This window comes from Coffea arabica, chromosome 1e (assembly GCF_036785885.1).
Source record: "Coffea arabica cultivar ET-39 chromosome 1e, Coffea Arabica ET-39 HiFi, whole genome shotgun sequence".
In the NCBI taxonomy this organism is placed as follows: domain Eukaryota; kingdom Viridiplantae; phylum Streptophyta; class Magnoliopsida; order Gentianales; family Rubiaceae; genus Coffea; species Coffea arabica.
Window position 1 is genome coordinate 54,754,754 of NC_092311.1, and position 17,883 is coordinate 54,772,636.

At 37.7% G+C, this 17,883-nt stretch overlaps 3 protein-coding genes across 4 annotated transcripts; 1 reads left to right on the forward strand and 2 right to left on the reverse strand.

The window, feature by feature from the left end:
- Positions 1-84: 84 nt before the first annotated feature.
- LOC113718179 (O-methyltransferase 1, chloroplastic) lies at positions 85-2,791 on the forward strand. 2 transcript variants are annotated; one of them, XM_027243099.2, is made up of 7 exons: positions 85-486; positions 812-969; positions 1,052-1,172; positions 1,285-1,409; positions 1,893-2,021; positions 2,099-2,263; positions 2,568-2,791. In XM_027243099.2, the coding sequence occupies exons 1-7, from the start codon at positions 297-299 to the stop codon at positions 2,637-2,639; spliced, it is 960 nt and encodes a 319-aa protein (XP_027098900.1). In that variant the 5' UTR covers positions 85-296; the 3' UTR covers positions 2,640-2,791. The 2 variants fall into 2 exon arrangements, with proteins under 2 accessions (XP_027098900.1, XP_027098903.1); XM_027243102.2 differs by having other exon boundaries at positions 2,114-2,263.
- LOC113718173 (gamma-tubulin complex component 4) lies at positions 2,728-10,672 on the reverse strand. The gene is made up of 16 exons (XM_027243095.2): positions 10,436-10,672; positions 9,857-10,148; positions 9,638-9,774; positions 9,193-9,291; positions 8,867-8,984; positions 8,062-8,334; positions 7,819-7,899; positions 7,666-7,749; positions 7,116-7,202; positions 6,538-6,593; positions 6,244-6,438; positions 5,644-5,869; positions 4,866-4,954; positions 3,935-4,088; positions 3,399-3,521; positions 2,728-3,318 (listed from the first exon to the last, which is right to left on the reverse strand). Exons 1-16 carry the CDS (start codon positions 10,606-10,608, stop codon positions 3,256-3,258), a joined length of 2,250 nt encoding a protein of 749 aa, XP_027098896.1. The 5' UTR covers positions 10,609-10,672; the 3' UTR covers positions 2,728-3,255.
- Positions 10,673-12,174: 1,502 nt separating this feature from the next.
- LOC113718186 (uncharacterized) lies at positions 12,175-17,395 on the reverse strand. Its single transcript, XM_027243107.2, has 11 exons — positions 16,937-17,395; positions 16,491-16,632; positions 15,567-16,045; positions 15,200-15,421; positions 14,753-15,073; positions 14,255-14,611; positions 14,061-14,141; positions 13,875-13,970; positions 13,411-13,782; positions 12,972-13,103; positions 12,175-12,800 (listed from the first exon to the last, which is right to left on the reverse strand). Exons 1-11 carry the CDS (start codon positions 17,270-17,272, stop codon positions 12,645-12,647), a joined length of 2,694 nt encoding a protein of 897 aa, XP_027098908.1. The 5' UTR covers positions 17,273-17,395; the 3' UTR covers positions 12,175-12,644.
- Positions 17,396-17,883: the final 488 nt, after the last annotated feature.

The following is a 17,883-nucleotide window of genomic DNA, read 5'->3' on the forward strand; positions in this document are numbered from 1 at the left end:
ATTTTGTACCTTAGGCAAAAAAAAAAAAAAAAAAAAAAAAAAATATATATATATATATATATATATATATATATAGCCCTGGCCATCCCAAACTTGATAATAGTTGGTTTTATTAATTACGTTAAAATAAAATATTTAAAATTGGAAAGAATTTTATGCATCGAGAAAGAAATCTATGCACTACACATGGAAGCTGAAAAATGGATTAGGGCGTTGAGGTAGAACCGTAGAAGGGCGAAGACCGGATAAGCGTAGTGTTGCAGTAGCAAGCGCCGTGTTGTGTTTGTTTGTTCTCCATGGAAATTTTGGTCTCACCCACGCCGCTGGCTCCTGCCATTGCGAATACGAGAGGATCCCTATCTCACGCCGCCGCCATTAGAAAGAGGAATTTGACGCCCAGGTCCAAGCTCAATCACCAAAACGACTCCTTGTACCAAGCTGCAATTGAACGCGCTTCTCTTCGTTTCCAGGAGACTCTTCGGCCAGGCAAATTTCACTTTTATCTTGGAACTAACAATTTTGCTAAGGAAACAGAAAAAAAAAAAAAAAACTGCATCCCTAGTTTCTATTTACTTCTCATTGGGAAATTTGGCCATGCTGCTTACTACTAGAAGGAATACTGAACTAGGAACAATCGCTTCGATATCAGACCATAATCTCAACGACTTGGCGTTGCAACAATGATTTGATATCCGTAGCTTGTCATTTGGCACTATATATATATATATATATATATATATATATATATATATACTAGTATTTTTTTTTTGGGCTATTTGAAAGAGAGCATGAGCCGTGCTTGCATCTGCAGATCCTCTGTTTGTCGACCCATATGCTGGTTGCCTTGTTCCTACCAACAAATTTATTGAGGTAGACGTGACACCCCGGCTGCCTCTCTACTGCCTGGCGACCAAATTTATTGATGATAAGCTGCTGAATGCATTGGGTGATGATGACGACCTCAGACAGGTAGAGTAACAAGCACAATGGTATTCAACTTATTCTCTAGATCTTAACATCCGTCAATTGGCTATCTACTGAAGTCCTGCAGGTTGTTTTGTTCACCGATGGCATGGATACTCGGCCTTATAGACTCAACTGGCCCAGATCCACCCTCGTATTTGACATATCCCCGCAAAGGGTTTTCGGGGAAACAACGCTGAAGCTTAAAGGTGCGAATGCACGCCCTTGTCAGTTTCGCTTCTCCAGATTCTTTCTCTACGCCTCCTTCTTGTAAAGAGTTAGATACGCGTACTGACAAAATTCTCTTGAGAATCCCCAAAGAGGTTGGGGCCAGGATTGGAAGAAGCTGTATGTTTATCCATATACCATGCGAGTCGGCTAACATAGAAGAGATGATGCGTAACAGAGGATTTAAAGGTGCCAGGCCAAGTATATGGGTTTTCCAGGTGATTTGATATTTTTAACCTGCGCTCATCTCCTTGAACTCTGAGCTAACATAGCAACCTTGTTTCCCGTCGTTTATGTGGTTATTTCCGAAATTTAGCTGCCGTTCTTTCCTACCTCGTAATATTTCTGTAAGTGCCAATACTACCACTGTTTATTGTGCATGGTCATTATCATGTTCCTGATGTTGAAAGATTCTTTTGGAGAAACTAAAAAGTTTTTATTCTTGCCTAAAAATTTATTCTGCCTTTTGATTTCTTGAAGCTAAATAATGAGGGTGGTTAGAACCATTAGGAAATCTGTCTTAGTTTTTGTGTTCAACTTGGTAATTCCTGTAAATTTCCTTGTGATTTCTTGAAGCTAAATAGCGAGGAAGGTTAGCACGATTAGGAAATTTGTCTTAAATTGTTCTATCGAGGTTGGTCGTGTCAAGGTTTTTTCTTTCGAAGTGTAAATATGATTGTATATGTTGTTTTAAATTGCAGGGACTGCCTCTTGTAAATTTGGCTAGATTTAAAGAGATCCTTTCTGTTATCAGCAATTTAGCCACAAAGGGGAGTGTTTTACTGGGAGAACTACCTTCTTGGTTATCAGCAGTTGATGCTGGTATCAAGGTTTGTTAATCTGAACACTTAACTGGTATTATTTGATCTCCGTCTCCTGTGGCTCTGAAGAACCCATCTCTTATCAGTCCACCAAAACACAGTGGATGGATAATCTTTTCATGAGCAATGGTCTCCGGGTAAACATAATTGGCTATGAGAATGTTGCAAGAGATTTTGAAAAAGAATTGGAAAAAGTAGATGACAACCATATACTCTTCATTGCTGAGCAACTGCGATTTTCTGATGAACAGGTAAAATTTCCTCTTTATCTCTGTTATGCTGATAGTTTCTGCAAAATGGTTGCTTCCGCTCATCTTTTCAGTCTCCTGATCTCAAACTGTGAAAATGTTTATGACTTATCGAAATGCCAATATCCTGATTTTGATCTCCAGGATTATGATATTTGGTTATAACAATCTCTCTCTCTCTCTCTCACACACACACACACACACACTTATGTTGATTGATGAATACATTGGGGGGACCTCAGAAAAGACGAGCTTAATGTTGTTTCATTTATGTATTCCCAGTTAACTGTTACTGTAATTGGAACAGATGGAAACTTGGAGTAGAGAATTCCGGAGGATAGAGGAAGAAGCGGATGAGGAAGGTTTCGAGGAGCTATAAAAGTCAGCTTCAGGTCGCATCCCTTCAAGAAGATACGGAAGCTTCCATTGCTGATTAGAAACAAAATAAGAAGATGGGAGTATGGGACTGAGAAAATGTACATAAAATCTATTGAACATCAGATAAGCATAATAAATTCCTCATTGGCAAGATTCATAGAGAATCTAAAAACTCATTTATTTAACACCCTAAACAACAATAATGTACAACTCACCCCGCACTTAAACCACTACGTGGTAGCTGTACTAGGATTACAAGCAGCTTCAGGCAACCAAATCAACAACTTCCCCTCTTTAAGGCACACAGTTCATTACACCCTGCTCTAAACCCAGCTGTAAATGGTTTAAGATTAACCAAATGTTATCAAATGCAGCATAAAGTGTGACGAAGGAGAACCAACGTCATGAAACTGGGAAAGGAGCACCCAAGTCAGGATTGCTGTCTGGTGAAAAACAACTGTTGCAAAAACCCAGAGGCCCATAACAAGTAGCCAAACGAGCAAGAATCAGTTTACTGTTAAAACTCAGTCAACCACCACCAGGGGAACACCATATTTGCTGACTGAGAGACCAAGAAGGCCAAGATTGCAGGTGTACAGGTCAATCAAATGCTGACATCAATGTAAAACTGCGAGTGTTGGACGTGGTCTCACAACATTAAGCACTCCTCTAGCAGTTGCCTGTCAGCAATTACGTGACATAAAGCATAGTTTAATCATCATGCATAAACTATAAGTTAAGAAAATGCTGCAAATATTACCTCAAAAAATGAATTGAAGTTCAGACGCAAAAGAAAACGCCTAAGAAAAGGGGCTCGCTGACTCCCAGCCAGTCTGGTACTACGCAATATAGTGTACAAGGAGTTTGATTTCTTATTGAATTCCTGAAGACAATCAAAACAATTATTTTCAATGGAAGAACTGATGAGCAGTATAACAGAAGCAAATTCTAGCTGTCACAATCATCAGAAGTTGAGAGTACTGGAATCCCTAATAACATGCTAATGACATTGCAAACAAGTGCCTGTCTAGTCAGTCTTTGGAATACCTTGAAATGATGCAGGAGGGCCAAAATGCAAGACTAGCACTATTTCTGGCTTAAAAATATGCAAAACATCCAAGCGACAGAAATACCAGGTAAAATTAATAAAATAAGCTTCAGTTTTACATCACAACTCCTGGACTTAGGCCACTTGAAATAAATTTCTCAAGATAACAATCAAAATGATAGATCGAAACACCTATCTTACAATACTTCATATTTACCCCAAAAGAAGGGAAAGAGCACAAAGTTTACCTCTGATATTTGCTCCAGTTCAACTGTAATCTCATCACTCTCTTGGTTTTCAATCTTCCAGCAGAATTGCAAGCAAAGTTTCATTATGCCATCCAGAATTCTCGACACAGAACCAATGTCCAAGAAAGACTGAGATATTAACGCAGATAAGTACCTGCTTGCAATACTAAATTCATTATACATCCACCAAGTTATTAAACATGCAAAAAAATTCAAAAAATGCAAAGTCTACAGGACCTTGGACAGAAATGAACCACAAGTTTAAACAGCCCAAAATCTAATGAGTGCATGAAGAACAAGATCTGAACATCTCTAAGCAAAATAAATGAGGTAACAGAAAATGGTTCAAGATTCATAATGGATCCATGAAAAGATCATTTTCATGGTTGTCATATCTCTCAGCTAAAACAAATCAAAAAGTTCTCATGTACCTTGTAATCTAGTTCCTTTACTATGAATAGCACTGGTCTAGGTTATCTAGCTCCATTTGGTATTTGCAACAAAATAGAGCATTCTTGACTAGGTTGAACCAGCCAGAAAGAGCAATACTTTCAATGTGGTCTGACATTAGCACGAGTCCTGGAGCTCAAAAAGAAATTGGAAACATCGGTAGTAGGTGCATTAATCTTATAGAAGAACAGAACTGCACCAAGGACACAGTCATATTATATTTGTGTGCTAATTTTGAGAAAGAAATCTTCCCTTGACTGGTCCCTCCTATCGACATCTAGCAAGTCACTTTCACATCTCAAGACAATTTCTTTATAATCTGCAGATAGCACTTTATTTTCTTTGCTAGTCAATCTCTAATGACAAGAAGCTAGCAGTAACCAGTAACCAATTTAACATAACATCTACGTAAAGAATATCAGGCATAAATAACAAATCAAAACTAAGAAGTAATTTAATATGAGAAACATCAATTACTCACTCTTGGTGGAAGCTCACAAGTTCTGTGAAATCATGAGAGTTCTGGATGTGAGATTGCAAAACATTCCACTGAGATTCTATTACATCCACCTAGGAAATCAAAAGGGGTAAGGAAGAAGGCAGGAAAAAAAGATCATACTACACCAATGATCATTAAATATGCAGGAGAAACTACTCCAACAATTTCTAGCAAGGAGCCCCAGTTTATAAAATTGTGCTAGCCAAAATACACATATTTTGATCAGCTTTATTTACTAGCCAAAATACACATATTGATTGATGCATTTGCAGCCAATTCCACCCTTCTGCACAAGCTTAACAGCTTCTACTCATTTACAATCAACATGTTCTGCATACACAGTTAAAACAAATATGGGTGTAACAGCTCAAAAGGACATATCCAAATTGGTTTGGCTATTCATAATTTTTCATCTGTATGAAGATTTACAGGGTCAAACCATTGAAAAGAACTTATCCAAAAGGTGCTAGCTATGTCCTAACATTGTCTTTTACAGCTTTAATGAATACCATTCCTCTTCCAAAATGAAGTCACCCTTCAAAAGAGGTGTACCAAAAGCTTCCAGAAGAAAATGCAACTAACAATAACCATCCAATTCAATTTACTTAAGCCCTAGATTCCCAGTCTTCTAAATGAAAACAAACTAATTTATGTGAGCAAATATCTATGGCAGTAAAACTTCTTGAAGAAACAGGCGAGTTATTTAGGAAAGAAACAGGAATTATTGTGAACAAATATGGCAAATTTCTGTAATAACAACCTGGATGTAAAATTGAAGATTTCTGATCAGAAATGCCATATGTTCTCTAATACGCCACATTGGTCTAAAGCGCTGCCTTCGCTGATGCGATGTCAAGCAGCTTCTGCTATCATTGCGATGTTTTGCAAAATCAGAATGATCTTGAGACATAGCAGAGGCCCATGATTTCTCCAATTCCATCTGTGTTCTCTTCAGTCGAAGCAAATATTGGAAGATTCTGCGATACCTATAGCAAACTTCTTAGATGTATCTACAACCCTGTCACTTGTGTTACACTTGTAACTACTGATGAGACACTGTAATTTCTGAAACAAATTCAAGTTGTAATTTCCACACATTTATTGAACTCAAATGATACAATGCAAGCCGCTTTTCTCTACTTCCATGAAGTACCCCTCACAAATCATTTTTGTGAGATCAATGCAAACATAATAAGTGCAATAGATAAAAGTAAAACTGCAGGGACCAATGGCTTATGACTTGGGAAGAGGACAAACTATTAGGAAAAGTAGATATACCAAATAAGAAATGCTTTTAAGCTACCTTTCAATTCACAAATTAGAAGCAAAGAATATCACTCTACAGGATCAAGTATCTTACTTAGAAAGCACCTCCTGCGTGAAAAACAATTGCAAGGGCCAGTCAACAGAGTATTCAAGAGCAATGCCATCCCAGCCATCAAGTGGCACCTCCAGGGAAGTCTCTGATTGCACACTTGAATCTCCATCAACATAAGCTTTTGTCTTTGGCAGATCTACTTGGGAGGATTTAACAGGGATCCCAAATGAAGGCATCCTAGAAATTGCATGAATAGTAAAATAAGAATTTTTTAAAAATCTTTTCTCAGTCATTTGTTACCAATCATACATCAGACAAATCAAAATGGGTTCTGACCTTAAAGACACCCTTGAAAAATATCTGTCGTCATCTCCAATAGTTTTCACTGCAGCCTGAGTTGCGAGCATGTTGTCAATAATAAGGCACTCAAAAAAGCTCTGTACTTGAAATTAACACTCATTACAGGAACAAAGGATACATTCATGAGTTAATGAAGTATTTGTACGCCATAAAATCACCACAAATCCAAATGGTTACACTTACATAAATGAAATGCAGATCACTGCTGGTGATGGATGGGCTATACTAATTCCCTAATACTCTATGACACCTGGTGGCAGAAGGTTCTTCTCAAATGGACAAACAGGTGTTTAAATTGTCTCCATCCTATTGACTTATGCTTCTTGTTACCTTTCCAATAGTATTCTCATTTCAACATTATCTAATTTATTTTTCCCCAAAAGGACAGCAAATCCAAAATTACCTCAGGAAAATCTAGATCTGGCATGAGATATAAATAGACACAAGAAAAACTCCATCGTGTGCTGAAAGAATGTGGCATTATAGTTACAGGTAAGACAACAAGCAAGTAGGAACGAAGAAGATTGATGTTCATAAAAATTTGATGGACTTACTAGCTGAAATGGAATCATGAGATCAGCTTCTGCAGTGGACAGGCGAGGTGGCAAATGCATCAGCTGGCGACTCTCCTCGAGAAAACTCTAGCAATGTCAAAGAAACAGCATTCAACAATACTTTCTTCACACTAAGAAATGGCAAAACACTTTTAAGAGGAGAATTTCCAATACTTTCTTCTTGGCCTGCATCCACAAGACTATTAGGAGATGCTCAGATTGTCCTAATCACTCTTATGTGTTCTCCAAACAAGCACACACCTAGAGTGACACACAAGTGTTCCTCCCTCAAAACTTTAGAAAAGCAAATCCTAAACAGAAATGAAAAGGCTAAGACTGTCTTTCCAAAGTATTAGTGGCGCTTTGCACATTGCATTTATACGTAGCAATCGACAGAAGATCCCCAATAATATTACTCCTCTATTGTGAAGTAATGGGATAAGCAAGACATTTTGAGCACAAGAACCTTTTAAAGAAAAGACCAACTTAAGTTGGTCTTTGCAAGATTTGAAGTTAACATGTATGAAAGTAACAAAAATCCATGCTTTACCTGGAAGAAATCACCTTTTGCCAAAAGAAAATAATCTTTAAGAGCCCTCAAATGGCCATTCAAGTCAGCACGTACAACAACAAGCTGCATAAGTAAAGAACTATGAGCACATTAGTATAAAGAGCTAAAGAAGAATAATTTTGCGGTCAGCACCTGCCAAAGATGACTTGCTGCAATCACCCTAATTGAGTCAATTGCACTCTCAAATGATCTTTTGTGGAACTCAGATGACTCCTGCAAAATACAAAAAATTCAATATAAATCAACAATAAATTCCTTATGTGGAATTCATTTGAATTTCAAGAAACAATAACAACAGATCATGCAAGAACAGTTTTCTCCAGGTAATACAAGCGACACAATAGTGGTTTTGTTAACGCTTAAACATATTCCAACCTTTAAATTTTGCAGCATGGTTTCAATCTTGTCAGCATCAGATTGAGGAAGTAACTCCTCCCCAGTGGACTTGTTCTGTGAAGATGAATCCTTAGTGAAAAAAATTCGAGAAGTGGACAATTGAGGTCTTTGTGATCCTCTTGGCATCTGCTGATAGGCTATTGCACCCTGGAATCTAATGGCAGGGCTTGGATTTCGTAGAACCCTTACAGCTTTCCCAGCAAAAAGAATTGATTCGGCAACACGCATCGGGATATGCTCTGGCAGCATATCCTACCAAGAAAACAGAAAAGATTATTGAATGTGGCAGTATAAAAGAATAGCACATAGTTTGTCAATAGCGAAGCCTTGCCATACCAAATCTCTGGAAAAAAAAATGGGCTAGTACTTTAAGAAAGTTATCATATGGAAGAACAGAGGACTTATGCCTGAGCCTGTACTGAGATTCAAGGACACAAGGAGTCTTAAGGAGGCACATAAGTCAGATGAATTGATGAACAAATAAAGTAAAGTATGACATATTTTGTGGGCTCCAACCTCATACTTTAGCTAGTCTCTTCAACCGCCTATGATAACGAGTTTGCTATTGGACATGCCATCTGAAGTATAAACTTTACCCAAAAGGCATTTTTATCCAACTGCACTAAAATAGGATCACATCATTTGGTACTTGGTGTTTTAAGGAAAAACAAAAACAAAGGAAGAAGATAGCAGCAGGTAATATAGCTAGACAGATCAAAGAACTACATCACAACATTATGTAAAAGGAGCACCAAATAATGCAGAAATAACAAGATTCATATACCAGAGAAATATGGAAGCCTGAGTGCCAGTCGGTCAGAGATGCATCATTAGTTGACATCGACATCAGTCGCTCAACCACCTCTGCAGGTGAGTCATTCTCTGCATCCCTACTCTCCAGCCTAGACAAAACATTGAACTTAATACCTAGATTCAGGTGCTCTTAACACCAAAATGGAACCAAAAAAGAATTTTAAAAAAATTCCAATTGTGGAGGTTAGAGATTTCAATTCTCATTCAGTTCACCAAATTGAGAGATTGTAGCAATTACAGTAAACAGTAATATGACATCAAATCATCACAGCAATTAGTTGAGATAGATTCCATTACCTACTTATAAAAAATTCTCCATACTGATCATGAAGAATCCCATAAATCATCCAAGAGGCAAGTTGATTGTACATAACCTGATGTCCATGCCAAAGCAGCCTATAAATCAAGCAACAAATAGCTGGCTAATTATAATCTCCAAAGATTTGGCTAAACTGATGTCCATGCCAAAGATCTAGCTAGTTATAATCTCTAAGTCAACAAAAATTATATGCACATAAAGATAGAACACTATAAACCTTTATCATGAACAAGCATTAGTAAATACTACCAGAAACAATCATCTGGGAACAAAAAGTCATCCACAGACTTGGCATGCTTTTCGATATAACACAAAAAGGCAACAGATGGGTCCTCAAATGGCAAAGGGTGAAGTGTTAGCCAACTGAGTGCAGATAAATCCTTCTTGTCAAAACTAAAGATAACGGGAAAAAAAAGTTCATACCTCTGAATGCATGTCTGCAATTCAGGGACGCCACAGTGGCATCGTTTGTGAAGGAGGTTAAGAAGCCTCCCTCCACAGTAGCCATCACGTTCAATTTCTAGAATAAGCTCATAAAGAGGTGGCAGAAGAACAAGGAACTGGGAAAAAAGATGCATCAATCACTAATACAAGATTTTATTAGGTATGACAAGAACTGCAGTGAGGAGAATCATAAACTACCTTATTGAGGCCTTGAGTAACTGTTGCCAAGATGGGTAGAGAATCAGACAACAAATTCTGCTCAATATGTAGAACGGCTGACCTGTAAACTGACAAAACCTCAGCAATGCCGTTAGCAATGGCCCTTCTGTAAACACTCTGCTTCTCTTTCTTCCCTTTGAACAATTCAGAAGTTCTTGAAGAGGGAGACTCATTTGAGGACCTTATCCAACTCAAGTTACGGGACTTAGTCGCAAAGCGATCAAGCTCCCTGTAGTAAAATCCCAGCTTAATGATCCTCTCAATGGCGTCCCTGTGATGAAGCCCAACATTAAATTAATTCTCTTCCAACACTAACTCCAATACCCCATATTGTACTAGAAAATGCAGCCAATCTAAAATCTCCTTCTGAACAGAGAGATTGTCACTGATTTAGCGATCAGACAACCCTAATAGCAGGTAGCCAACAGATACACTCTTCAACTATGGACGCGTGATGAAACTGCCGGAAAGAAAGGCAAAGAGCGGAATTGTTCCCTTATTTTAATTTCCTTTAAAAAAGTAGGGAGATCAATGAAGAAGAAGAATAGTAGTGAATACCTTTCACTGGGTTGGATGAAAGAGATATCCGGAGCGAGCTTAAAGGTGAAGCATTCCTCTGAAATGGGGGCATCCGGGGACAAGTTAATGCGGAGGGAATCTTGCTGCTCTCTTTCGTCGACGATGAGGTCTCCGGTGTAACCCAGTAGAGCCAGTAAGAGTTCGTGCAGCATAATTTGGCTTCCCCGTTGGCGCTCTCTAAAGTTCTGCCCAGATCGATTTCGAAATTGGCCCTTCTCCTACTCGAGTTTTAATTTTTAAGCAGCCAAAACCAAGCCGGCATAAAATTTTTAAAAAATAAAAAATAAAAAAACTTGTGGTGTTTTTTATAAAACTGAGTTTGAAAACCAAAATATCCAAATTATTGAATTGTTAAATACTAAATCTGATGCATTTGCATTTTGAGTGTATATTGCTTTCAGTGATAAGTGAATATTTTATCACTTGTATTAGAAGCAAGTTTTACTTTATGGATTTAGCGATACTTAATTAACTTATCCAAATGTTCAATTTTTTGTTTATCAAATACGTTTAAACAAGTTGAAATCCCAATCAATTAAATTAAAATGCTAAATTGGAGTATTAAACAGGGTCTTGGCTTTATTTGTTTGTACACATACAGTGGCTATCTATTTGCATAAATAAGGAAAAATACAATTTTAGTCCCCAATTTTTAGCTCCTATGTGATAAAATTTTGGCAAAGGCAAATATGGTTCTCAATGTCTAGCACGGTTTTCATTTTCAGTTCCTAAAGTTTTTATAGGAGCAAATATTGCCTATAATGTTACCAATTTTAGAACAATTAACGGATTTTTTTTAATATTAATGGAATCAATGACATGTTTGTTGAATTAAATTTCTTCAAAAGGAAGCAAAATAGTGAGTAATCTTGAACAACAAGAATAACTAGTGTGATGGCACATTAGTAACTGATTAACTAAGAATAAAAAATTGTTAAATCAATATTTTAAAAAAAAATTACGATTGTTTGCTTAAGGGTGGTGGCGATAGAGAGTGAAAATAAATTATATGAGTGGATAAATTGGGTGCTCCAACTAATTTTAGTTTTCAGTTTAAAAGTTTTCCTTCTTTTTACTAGGAGGAAATTTGTTAATCTATACAAAAAAAAAAAAAAAAGGTATTACGATTGTCTGCTAGGGGTAATGAAGATGTAGAGTGAAAATAAATTATGAATCAATGAATTGAGTGCTCCGACTAGTTTTAGTTTAAAAGTTTTTCTTCTTTTTACTAGTTAATTAGTTAGCAAGTGAATTATTAGTTTTCAAATTTGTTGTTTAAAGTTAGCTACTATTTTGCTTCTTTATTTTAAGATTTAATTTAATGAACACACGATTAGACGTGACTAAACCTTGTCAGATATTGAAAGAAAAAAAAAAAAAGGCATGCAGATGAATAACTTGAAATTTGTTGACTCTTCTCTAATACTCGCTCCCTTGAGATTGTGGGTTCATCATATTGACATGGAGCGAAATCTAGAGGCTATCCTGATAACTTTCAAAAACGTTGTTCGAGAAAATTCTAAACCCACACCCTCATTGACTACGCCGCAGAATTCTTGCATAAACATGAGTCAAAAATCATTACATGCATGAGAATTTACATAAGGAATAGTTTACCCTCCCCCCAAACCTACAAAACGCAGGGATATAACCCTTCGCGACCAGATGGCTAGACAAAAATTCTTTTACGTCAAAAAAATTTATTTTTGGGATTGTAGTTTATTTGTAAATTTTTATTTGATTGCATCGTTAACACATTTTTCAATATCTTTAGACAGAAAATCCAACGACATGAACAACGCAAAAGTATTCGACAGATTACAGGCTACTTGATACATTTTGAACTCTGCATACAACTACATCACCCTTGCACCAAAAGAACCACCATTATTGACGGTCACCCAATGCAGGCCAAGGGCGCTGATTTGATCCGAATCAATTACTTGTGCAGAATAATTGGATAAATGCACCAGCAGCAAGGCGTTTCCCAACCCACGGGTGAAAGGGATATTTTTCCCTGAAGCCTTGGCATGAACTGCATCTCCAATGCACCCTAGACTCGTTGAGCAAAATAAAGGATTGGGCAACCTCCTTCCTGCCTATGCCAAAACTGAAAACCTCAGAAAATCAGTAGATTACTTGCCTGCTTGTACAAATTTCAGGCATAAAACGACTCATCACTCAGTCTTCAAGGTCCCCTTGACTTCATATTTTTATTGGATTTGCCTTTACTTTTGCTCATCTGCTGCTTCTGTCTTTTGCTTCTATTATTCTCCACCTTTTCATGGGGATCAACATCCTCAAACCTTATTGGCTTTATTATTAGACCAGCCTTCTTCACCACCTGGCAAGAGTAAAACACAAAAGTGAGCAATTCTCCAAAATTACACGGTAAGACCAGCAAATATCTTTAATTTCCTTGACACAATATATTTACTCCTAAAAGATCACATGCGAGGAATTCAAATAGCACAAAAATCAAAGACTAAAGTATTCACTGTTTTCAGGAACGCACTTCGGGGCGATTAAGAGCTCCAATTGCTGTAGCAGGGTTAAATTCTGGTCCAATAGGCATTCGCATACTTTGTTCGAAAACTTCTTTGGATGTGTAAGGAAAGGGCAATGTCTTCATATGAAGTTTTTCAGCCTGTCAAAACCAAATAAATGCTTGTTAAGGTCACAGAGGAGGAAAAACTATAGTCAAAAGAATATGACAGAGGCTTCACATTTAACCACTAAATTGCAATGAATGCAAACATTGATTAGACGTCATCAACAGTAACTTGAGACGGAAGATAGAAGGATCTCGCCACCATCCTTTCATTTGATTACCCAGCAAAGAAGGGTGTTCAACTATATTCCATCCTTTATAATACACATGCCCACCTCGTAACACACAAGCAATGTATGAACCACATATCCAAAATTACAAAACAAATAAGATGGAGATAGACCTTCTTATCCAGCTTCTCAGATATTATAACATGATTCAGCTGCGCATCTCTCCTCTTCTTAAGGGCTTCCTCCCTTTTCTTTTTAGCATTCTCATGTTCTTCCATCATCCAAGAAGGTAATCCTTTCGATTTCTGTATGTGAGTCCACTGACCCCATCCAGGAAGTAGAGTCGGTTTTTCTGGTTCAGGATTTTCCTCATTCAAAGCCACTTCTTTATCTTTTTCAAATTCCTCTTCAACATCATCTCCCGCAAAAGCACGGCGTATAAGTTCTTCCTGGGATGGTTGCTCATAAGTGGACTTAGGTCCAGAAGACAAAATGCCATCCACCATCTGTCCTTCACTCTCTGTATCACTATCAGCATTCTCTCCCTTCGTACAAACAGAAAGCCAGAACACAAACACAAGTAAGCAACAATTTCCATTAGTATGCTGCGTATGTAGCATATCGTGCGGTGACATACCTCCATATCTAAGTCCCTCATTTCAGTGTACCTGGTTGTGTGGCAATCAGAGACTTCCTCGTTCTGAACTCCTATTTTCTCATCAACGTTTTTCATCTGTTAATTATCCAGATATCCTATCAGACTTGGTAAAAACTCCTTTTTTCCCTCAGACATGTGAAACTAAAAATTTAAGACGTAACTCACCTTTTTCGATGAATTGGACGCAAAAAGAGCGACTTCGTACGTAGTTCTGGGGCCTGGTTCTTTAACAATGTCCTCAAAACTCTATAAACCCACAGAAATAACCCCATCAAACTCTGTGGGATGGTGCCTTTAAAGAATAGATAAAGAAGAAAAGAGGGGCCAGGTGGGGATTTGGAAAAATAGAGACTCCATACCTTAAAAATAGGGTCATGGCCAATCTCGGACTCCTCACGCAATACATCAGGATTGATATTGACATCTGTCTGAGACTCATTATTCTTGTCCATTCCATCTTCCTCATCACCTCCAATGGCCTCAAGGCCTTCGTCGCTGTCACTGTTTCCATAGTAATTATCTGAATTGTTCTTATCCTTAAATTCTTGAACCTGCCTTTTAGTAGCACCAAAAACCCTTCTCCCGCTGGAGACATGGAGGTTTTCACTATCTTCCTCATTTTTATCTTCCAATTGCTTCAATGACAGCTCATAATCCTGAAGAGCAAGCCTTGCTTCTTCATCAGCAGCCTCTTTTCTTTTTTTCAAGCCACGGACCTATGAGAACACAAGTTGGCAGAAGAGTTAAACAAATATACAAATTTGCAGTCTGGTGTCTTGGTCAGAATAAATTTCTAAAATGATGTTGGACCACTGCAAATAAAGTAAATAAATCTCCAATGAACCAAAAAGAGTTACCATGAAAGGCAAAGAAAGAACTCCTGACTTAGGCAACTCTTCATTCCCTTCTAGTATTTCAAGTGTCTTTTCCTTTGCTTTCTTTAACATTGTTGATGGACCTTCTTGATCTGAATCAATTAAAATGTCATCAGAGTAATCCTCATCACTGCTCTCGTCACTACTTCCCATCATAGAATTCATTTTTCTTGTCAGCAGAGCATGTTGATTGAGTTGTTCAGCTATAGCAGCTCGAGTCCCATCATCTTGGATATTCAAACCGCGCTGGAGAATGCGCTTTGCCCACTTTGAGCTGTTCTTGTGTTTCAACGTCAAGCGTTCCTGTGCAATATTGCCAGCGAAAAATGGATTGACTCATGTAAGCTCATTATTCTTTTTCCACACTAGTCTTGCATTTTCAAATCCAAGTTTCAGTTGTCAAGGGTGTTAGACAAATTTGTCAATTACCTCTGCTCTCTTGAACTCTTGTTTCATTGCAAGTTCTTTAGCAGCTTCTGGGTCCATTTCCATTGCAGCAGCAGTTGCTTTCAGGCGATCTTTCTTCAACAGACGATGATATGTTTTAGACTTTATCTTTCTTATACGTTTTGCTTTCAGTTCATGACGGAAAAGAAGACTACGCATTTTTGCAAGCCGATTCTGTTGATCCCTCACATCTTCAACAGTTATCTGTCAGCATCACGTTGCAAAAGGAAATCATTCAGGAAACTAAGTTTGGCATGCCTTAATTGGCAAATAGATTCTTTGAGAGTTATCTCATAAATAACATGACCAAGAGAGATGCATCTGAGCTATGTTTATAGAATATGGATACCTTATTCAGTTCCAAAAGTCTAGCACCGTCTTTTCTATGAGCTTCAATAATATCATTATCATTGACCAATGATGCAATTTTCTTCTCAAAAACACTCCTTGGTTTAAATTCAGAAGCTATTGATCCAACAGTGGAAAACCCCACATCTGTTTCTTCATCAAAATATATAGTGGGTGCTTCTCGGTTCCTCTTAACAAGAGGTTCCCACTTTGTAATATCCTTCTTTGACAGCTCATAAGCTGCCTTTCTTTCCAATCTCTCTTGATCTGATCTTGGAAGAGGTGCGTTAAGGGACAAAGACTTCCTTTCCATTCGATGCACATCCTTCCTGAGTTTACTGAAGCCGGACTTCCCATGAAGTGGATCCAAAAGGTCCTCAATGCTTATGCGGCTGTCACCCTCAAGAATATCACGACTGGGATTGTATTCAGACTCCGGATATGCCTCAGATATGACAAAATCACTATTCTTCCTCTTACCTACGAGAGAGTAACAGAATTAATCAGCCTAATTGCTCTCAGTTTTACAAGTGGATTATATGGTCTGGTAGCTTTATCACTCACTACAAGCAAGCAGAGAAAGAAAGAAACAAACACTGCAAACAAATAGGCATAAAAAACAGAAGAGGAGAATGTCCCAGAAAACAATTAGTAGAAACCGCTTCCATTGTATAAAGATGCCAGCTCCTGGAAAATCAGTGTACAGACAGCATAAGGAACATAAGGTCGTCAAGATGCATATAAACAATGTACCAAAAGAACATTTTGCTAAAAGATGTTTCATATTGCAACCTACGGGTGTTAAAAATCAAATATTCTTCTTCAGTCAATGGACTCAAAAGCAACAAGTCGGTGAAACTTTGTTGAGCGACATGCAACAAACCTAGCCTAAAATATGAACGACAAAATTGAGTATCATTACTACCTTCAAAGGCATCACCAGGCAATCCAGTGATCTCTTGCAGCATCCTAGAATGCCTTCCGTCATCTTCATTATCAAGCTCATCACCGCCCCTATTAGCCTCATCTCCTTCATCATTGCCATCATCTGATGCTACATCTTCATCCTATTTGACGAAAGGAAATAAAGCAATTAAGGAAACAATTCAAACTAGCAATACCATAAAGGAAAAATAATAAGTTCCAAAAAATCACCGCATAATAATTTCCAGCAACGACAAATACCATTGTTAACTTTTTTTTTATCTTGGGTATACCATTATTAACTTTAATTATCTTCACTCCAACTCAATGCCACCTTCAAATGCATACAATGTATTCGACGTATAAACGGAATTCTCAAAAAGAAGAAAATTACTCCGATATTTCAGAAATACGAGGAAAAAAAATATATTTTGCTAAAGCATGGACCTCAAATTCCTCCGGGAGCTCATATTCGTAGTTATCAACGGAGTCAAATCGTTTATTCTTCTTGGATTCCTCCTCCGGTAGAGCTTCTTCATACTCGTAAAGGTCGTTGGTTGCGGCCACATCGGAGTCGCTGGCTGCGTCGTCGTCAGAGAGCTGAGTAGTAGAGTTTAAGAGATCAAGTTCCTTCCGTAGGGCATTGGGCAAACGAGGACCCGTTCTCCTCCTAGCCTCCCTGTCCTGCTTCGAGCTATTGCGACCGTTCTTCTTCTTCTTCTTGAATTCTCCCCTATTTTTGTGCCCGTTCTCGTCTCTCTTTTTTCTCTTCTTCTCCGCCATGCCGTCAGGGCGTGTTTCCAGTTCAAGTGGAAAAAAAGCGAAAAACAACTCGATCGCACTGCTACTACTTGAAACGAACTTTTAACACCGTGTTTGGAGGCGGTACTGGGTTATGTTGCCTCGAGTTATTGGCTTTTTTAGGGCTCTCGTTTGGCGGTCAACCCGACGCAGCTTTTCGGATCTACAGTGGAGCTTGGTGTTTGCCCCGTTCTTTAAAAAACAAAAACAAAACTTTTCGGTTTGCATTTTCCTAGTTTGGAAAGTAATTTTTCTATTTTGCAAAGATGAGAAGTATTTTTTTCGTAAAAATGTTTGATAAAAATCACAAGACTAAATCTTTTATACAATAACAATATATACATTATTACAGTTGGATTCATGATATATATATACAAAAATTAAATTTTAAATGGGATTAAATTTTATACATTATCGATGTAAAATGGAATTAATTTTTATACACTATCAGTGTAAAAGATTCTTTATACACATAGTTAGATAGGAAATAATTGGATCGGATGGTAAAAAAAAGGGTATTATAGGACCCCTCACACCAAAAAAAAAAAAAGAAAAAAATTTTAGATGAATGTCACATTATCGTTATTCAATTT

Bases quoted from the DNA above. Each gene is read 5' to 3' on its own strand.
- LOC113718173 (XM_027243095.2), bottom strand. From the start codon at position 10,608: ATGCTGCACGAACTCTTACTGGCTCTACTGGGTTACACCGGAGACCTC. The intron at 7,900-8,061 runs GTTGGAATATGT...TGTATTTTGCAG, and splicing joins CCATGCTGCAAAATTTAAAG to GAGTCATCTGAGTTCCACAA. The intron at 3,522-3,934 runs GTAAACTTTGTG...GATTGTCTTCAG, and splicing joins AACTGGAGCAAATATCAGAG to GAATTCAATAAGAAATCAAA.
- LOC113718186 (XM_027243107.2), bottom strand. From the start codon at position 17,272: ATGGCGGAGAAGAAGAGAAAAAAGAGAGACGAGAACGGGCACAAAAAT. The intron at 16,633-16,936 runs GTCCATGCTTTA...TTCGTCAAATAG, and splicing joins AGCTCCCGGAGGAATTTGAG to GATGAAGATGTAGCATCAGA. The intron at 12,801-12,971 runs GTGCGTTCCTGA...TACTCTTGCCAG, and splicing joins GAGCTCTTAATCGCCCCGAA to GTGGTGAAGAAGGCTGGTCT.
- LOC113718179 (XM_027243099.2), top strand. From the start codon at position 297: ATGGAAATTTTGGTCTCACCCACGCCGCTGGCTCCTGCCATTGCGAAT. The intron at 1,173-1,284 runs GTGCGAATGCAC...GAATCCCCAAAG, and splicing joins AACAACGCTGAAGCTTAAAG to AGGTTGGGGCCAGGATTGGA. The intron at 1,410-1,892 runs GTGATTTGATAT...TTTAAATTGCAG, and splicing joins CAAGTATATGGGTTTTCCAG to GGACTGCCTCTTGTAAATTT.